General features: G+C 22.9%; 1 protein-coding gene across 1 annotated transcript; it reads right to left on the bottom strand.

Annotated features, from left to right (window-relative positions):
• Positions 1-3,361: 3,361 nt before the first annotated feature.
• DICPUDRAFT_156310 (uncharacterized protein) lies at positions 3,362-5,049 on the bottom strand (the record flags this gene model as incomplete). Its single annotated transcript, XM_003291643.1, has 2 exons — positions 3,362-3,907; positions 3,985-5,049. The coding sequence occupies 2 exons, from the start codon at positions 5,047-5,049 to the stop codon at positions 3,362-3,364; spliced, it is 1,611 nt and encodes a 536-aa protein (XP_003291691.1).
• Positions 5,050-6,668: the final 1,619 nt, after the last annotated feature.

Below are 6,668 nucleotides of genomic sequence, written 5' to 3' on the forward strand. Positions count from 1 at the left end.
TTTTAAAACCATTTCATTTACAGTAGGTATTTTTTTGTTTAAAGGCATTCATTAAAAAAAACTATTGGATTCTGAAAATTGACAACATAACATTTGTATAATTTTTTTCTTTTAATTTGTAAACATTTATTTTTGACTTATCCTTTCAATTAGAATAGAGCAAAGGTTAACACGTCTTTTATTTATTTACTTTTAAGTTTTTTTTTAATTATTTGTTTTTAATTATTTAGTTTTTGTTATTTAATTTTTTTTTTAATTAATTTTTTTTATTTATTTTATTGATAATGTTCTTTAGATTTCCAGGTTTATAGGTATATTTACTCTAAAGATATATGAATTCCATGCCTTACTAAATTTCTCTAAATTGTTGACAAGCTGGATCTAGTTATTAAAAGAAACTTGAATTATTACGATTCTTCAAAACGAATGGGATATAATTTAATGACTTTTCAAGTTATGCCTGGATGGCTCAGTAGGCAGAGCGAGCGGCTGTTAACCGCTAGGTCCATGGTTCGATCCCATGTCTAGGCGATACACGATTTTTTAGATTTATCTTTTCGGAGATTGGCAGGGTTTTAAAATGGGGGAGCAAATTTCCTACAAGTTACCGCTCCGGGTTCGAAAACCAGTTTCAGGAGGTTTTCCGAATCACACACGAATTGACTTTACCGTGTCCAACTTGTATGCAGTGTGGTAAAACTCTGTTTAAGTATTATACACATACCAAACAAAAACAAAAAACACAATAAAATGATGACTTAATGAATCATTAAGAATCATCTTTACTTTAAAAAAAAAAAAAAAAGGTATTTTAAAATAAATAAAAAATTAAAGGCCACCTCGAGTTCATGCTCATAAAAAGATTTAGCCACACACTCCGGTCAAACCCAAGCTCAACGGGCATACAATTTTTTGCCACATAATTAAAGGATTAATTCAGTTAAAATTATGTAATTGGCAATGGTATTGTATACAACTTGTGGGATTTTATAGGAGTTGCAAAAAATAAATAAAAAAATTATGGAAAACTTTTGAGCTATTTATTTTGGTCTCCATATTGGCAATTTTGGAAATCAGTATTAAAGAATCTTTGAAGATAACTATATTATTTTAAATTTAGATGTTTTTGTGGTTAATTATTATAGTTTAGATGAATTTAAATATAAATAAATCCTAAAAAAATACACATATTTTATCTAAATTTAGCCCTTTCACACACTTTTTTGGATTCTTTTAATTTAAATTTAAATTTTTTTATTATTTTTTTTAATTTATTTTTTTTTAAATTTTTTTTAATTGCTTTGTATTATTTCTTTTTTTTTTTTACATTTCATTTATTTTTCATACACCTAAATATTTTATATATATTCACTTTTAATTTCCAAAATTTTTTTTTTTAATTTATTTTTTCATTTCATATATTATTTTCAGTCCTATAAATTATATATAGCTTTATAAATTATATTATATTTTATAGGTATATAAATAAATAACATCCTCATCTCAAGAAAGTAAGACTGCTATTAGGAACAGGATACCCAAAGATAATTGAATTCAAAAAGTACAGAGTAATTATATATGCGATTCCTAAGACAATGAACAAGAAAATAGTATTTTCTCAAGTGATTCCACCGAACAAGAATAGTAGTTTCTCGGACATTGAAGGAAATATAAATTTCAGAAAAAAGGGTAATGCTTGCATGGTCAACAGCTTACAAGTACCATTTTCAAAGTAACTGCAAAGATGAGGATAGACCAATATAGAAAACTCTGAGGAGTTTCATAATAATATTTTATGGAAAGTTGTTATATATTGATAAAATTATATCAACTAAAAAAAAAAAAAAAAAAAAAAAAATAATAATAATAATAGAATATAGAAAAACATACACTATATCAAAAATAATAATATTTACACTTTTCATTGCAATCACAAAATTTTTTTCTTAATTTATATAATAATAAATATTTTTTATTTGTTTAAATAGTCACAAAATAAAAAAAAGAAATAAAAAATTTATTTTTTGTACATTATAATAATCAATTATATTAACATCAGTAATTAATAATATAGTATTTGTTTATAGAAAATAATTTTATCAAAGAAAAAATAGAAAAAAAAATAGAAAAAAAAATCCCATCAAAAATAAATATCAAAAATTTAAAATGGCTATGATAACGTTTTGATATTTTCTAAAAATTGGGGGTATACTTTTCAAAGAATCACAGACAACACCCAAAGACAGCATAAAATGAATATGAAATAAGAAAGCAATTAAATCAGGTATTATTCCCCTACTGGGATATATACACAAATATTTAAAGGGGCAACTTGACAGAGTTACAGAAATATTATAGATAGTTGTTTGTAAAATTTTTAAACTATATGAATAACTTCGACTTTGATTTGGATAATTTAAAACCAATAAAAAATATAATAAAATAAAAAAGTTTAAAATGTAATAAATGTTAAATCTTTATTTTTTATTAATTAATTTTTAATCTATAATTATAAAACTAACTCTTTATGAAATATAGAAATGAATGATAATAATTAAATAGTACTAAACATACTTTTTTATCTGTTATTTATAATTTAATTATGGTGAGGTAATATATGACATGAGAATATCCAATTTCATTTGATTGTTTCTACAATTTGGGTTGAATGAGTTTCAGGTACTTGTATATTATATTCTCTTCATTTTTGATGCACGAGATTATACTAGGACTACTAGTTATTTTATTCATCTAAAAGGTTTTAATGTTATACCATAGTTGCTTGGCCAGAACAAAGTTGGTATTTTCAATGTCGATTAGATTGAAAAGCATCATTATTTGAAAAGTAAAGATTGATTATAATTATGGTTATTTGCATTAACTTTTTGACTGTTTATTGAATAGGATGTTGTAATTTGTAATGTTTTGATGACTCTATGGTTAGGGTTTAAATTTTGATCCAGGATAAATTAATTCTGTTTGAAAATAGTAATTAATATATGTTTTATTTGTTATATATATAAATGTATGAATTACTTACTTGAACATAATCGAATGTTGTAAAGGAATTGAACTATTATAACTATTATATGATATAGTGATAATGCACTTGAGTATTGTGGTATATTGATAACGAATAAAGTAGTGTTTTTTGTTGTAATTTTCTTTGGAGCTATTGTTGATTATTGAATGAAGCAGCACGATTATAATTGATTGGTGTCTCCAATTTCTGTTGAGGCTGTTGTCTGTTGTTTTGGAACTATTTAATACTGGTGATTTTTAATTGGAGCTGGAGTTGATTTAACTTTAACTGATGAAGCTGTGTTGGTTGGTACTATTTTGTACTTGTGATTTCTTATCTTCAACAATTGGTTTCACTAATTTTAAATTGTTTTTTAAAATCTTGTTTTGGTAGTTCACTATCTTCTTCTAATTTTCTCTTTTGACAAACTGTATTTCTAGAGATAACTGTGTTTGTGTTAACTGGATTTGATTTAACTTTTACTGATGCATCTCTGTTAGTTAGCTTAGAACCATTTAATACTGGTGATTTCTTATCTTCAACAATTGGTTTCTTTTCAGTTTCACTAATTTTAATTTGTTTTTTAATATCTTGTTTTGGTAGTTCACTTACTACATCTTCTAATTTTCTCTTTAGACCTAGTGTATTTTTTTGGATAACTGAATTTGTGTTTGTATTGATGGATTTTACAGTATCTCTCTTTGAATAGAATAACATATAGGCCTTTGAACGTAAAACAGATTTTAAACTAACTTGTGAAACCATTGAGTCATCCATTTTATACCAAACTCCATTTGTACCTTTAACATAACAATAATAATGACCTGAATTTGTGCTATCACCTAAATGAACCAATACTGCATATAAATCATAGATTGAATGATCCTAAAATTTTGTAAAAAAAATATATTAGTATTATTATTTATAACTATTGATATTAAATTATTTAATTATATAATTACATTTGTTTGGGTCATATATGGTGAAAGGTCTAAAGTTTGACCAAATTGAATATGTTTATTATCTTTACCACCATAGGAGTCTAAAAATGAAAAACGTTTAATTTGGACTGTTAAAATTGGAGGTGAGATTTCAATTTGTAAACTTTTTTCTGCTTTAACCAACTTTTTACATTTTGCACATTTGTAACCATTTTCACCATCAAGAATTTCTGGTTTTACAAAATTTTGAAGTCCTTTAGTTAATGAATCTGCTTGATTAATATCTATACTTAAATCCATAAATTCGTCGAATTTATTAGATTCATATTGGCAAACAGAGCATTTGAGTTGGCTTCTAAGATAACCTCCAAAAATAGAACCAATTATTGTTGTCATTGAATCACGTGGACTAATTGTACCCTTTGGAAATTTAGAGAGACAAACCTTTTGAAGAGAATCGATTACAAAACAAAAAAATTCGTGGGAATCTTCTTGACGACCAATTCTAAATGTTGGTGCAACCTTTTCTATATTTTTAGCAATTACTATTGGAGTTATAGATTTACCAGTTTCTCTGTGACTGATAATAATGTGATCTTCTAATGAGCAGAAAATACAGAAACTTTTATTGGTACAGTTTTTACTATGTTCACGTGAGATCATATAATTTGCTAATGTTGATGAATAAGTGAGGCATTGAATAATTGAGTTCATAAAACATGTATTACCAATATTATATAAACCTGCTCCAATATTTGTAATCGATTTCCATTTCATTAATGGATGTAACTCTTCTGGTTTGAAAATAACTTTTTTAGGTTTTGCTAAAAAATTTTCATCATCCTCTTGATTCAATTCTTGTTTCTTTTGTTGGTTCTGTTGGTTCTGTTGGTTCTGTTGGTTTTGTTGGAGTTGTTGAAGTTGTTGAAATTGTTCTTGTTTTTGGTATATCTGACCTTCCCAATATTGGCTGTAGAGGTTTACCCAGCTGTCTTCTTTGAATATAAATTTACCATTAAAAAATGATAAATTTAAACTGATAGCAACAAAAAATAAAAAAACAAATATGTATAAAAAATAATACATTATTTTATAACAATTATTATTTACAAATAAATTTTTAATTAATAAAAAAAAAATTTTTTTTAAAAACTCTTTTTTTAAAAATTAAAAAATTATAAACAATAAAAAAAAATAAAAAAAAATAAAATTAAACAAAAAAACAATTGTCTTTTAAAGTGAGAGTTTCTTAATAATTTATTATAATTATTATTTAATGAATTTCACTTGATAAAATAGTTTCAACCTTATTTTTTTATTTAAAATTTATGGTATTAATTTAATATATTTGTTCGATTTAAATTTTTTTTTTTTTAATATTGCTATATCTATAGTTATCTATCTTCTTTATAAATCATAATTATCAAAAATATTATAGCAATTCTTTAATTAAAACAATATCCGAAAATTAGTTACAAATAAGATGATTTTAAAATTATAACATTATTATATTGCATTTTAAAAATTAATAATAATTACATTTTATTTTAAAAAATTTATATAAAGTAAATTACCATATTTTCACCAGAAGGTTTTAATATTAGAGGAGCAAATGAATTAAGATGAACCACTATTCAAAAAAGTGTATCAATTATAGTAGATGTATCAGCATATTTTGAACTTGGTAATACTAAAATTTTATCCGAAGCCCCCCCATGATAATTATGGTAACCAATCTATTTTTGATAGAGCAATAGTGAGATGTCACTTTTCAACCAGCAATACAAGAAAACAGAAAAATTAATAGAGCAAAATTAAAAAACAAATAGGACATTATACTCATAAAAAATATAATAAAAAAATATTAAATACTGTATTAAAAAAATAAAAAATAGACAATAAATTATAAAAAAAACAAATAAAATAATTATAATATCTATTAAATATTTTTTATATATTTATAAATATAATACCAATTTATATAAAGATTAAAATTTATATAATAAAATAATTAATTAATCTTTTTTTTTCAAATCTTTTTTTTACATTTTAAAAGTTAACCTAGGTATTTTGGATATCAAACGAAAGAGAATTTAAAGTAATTTTTAAATCAAACGAATATATTAAATTAAATATTATAAATCTAAATTTTAAATAAAAAAAATGGTGAAACTATTCTATCAATAGAAATTCATTAAATATAAATTATAATAAATTATTAAGAAAATAGATAATTGTTTTTTTGTTTAATTTTATTTTTTTTATTTTTTTTTTTTATTGTTTATAATTTTTTAATTTTTTAAAAAAGAGTCTTAAAAATTTTTTTTTTTTTTTATTAATTAAAAATTATAATTTTCATACCACACACATTATTTTTCATTAATCAACTTCATTTTTTTTACAATAGCTCAACCTTAATAATATTCATTCGTTTTTTCACCTTGTACATTATTCCTTTTATTTTTTTTTCTTTTTTTATTTTGTAAATAATAAATCTTTTGTTTGTGTATATTTTCATTATATTTCTTTTTTTTTTGTTATAGATAATTGTAAAAAAGATGGAAGATTTTTTATTCATGTGTATTTATTTATTTATTGTTGGTATCATTAGTTTTATTTTATCTTTTAGTATTGGTAATTGCATATTTAAAAACAACAAGAGCAATTACAAAGGTGACAGCTGTGTAAAAGTCTACTGCCCAATA

This window comes from Dictyostelium purpureum, assembly GCF_000190715.1.
Source record: "Dictyostelium purpureum unplaced genomic scaffold DICPUscaffold_291, whole genome shotgun sequence".
NCBI classification, from domain to species: domain Eukaryota; phylum Evosea; class Eumycetozoa; order Dictyosteliales; family Dictyosteliaceae; genus Dictyostelium; species Dictyostelium purpureum.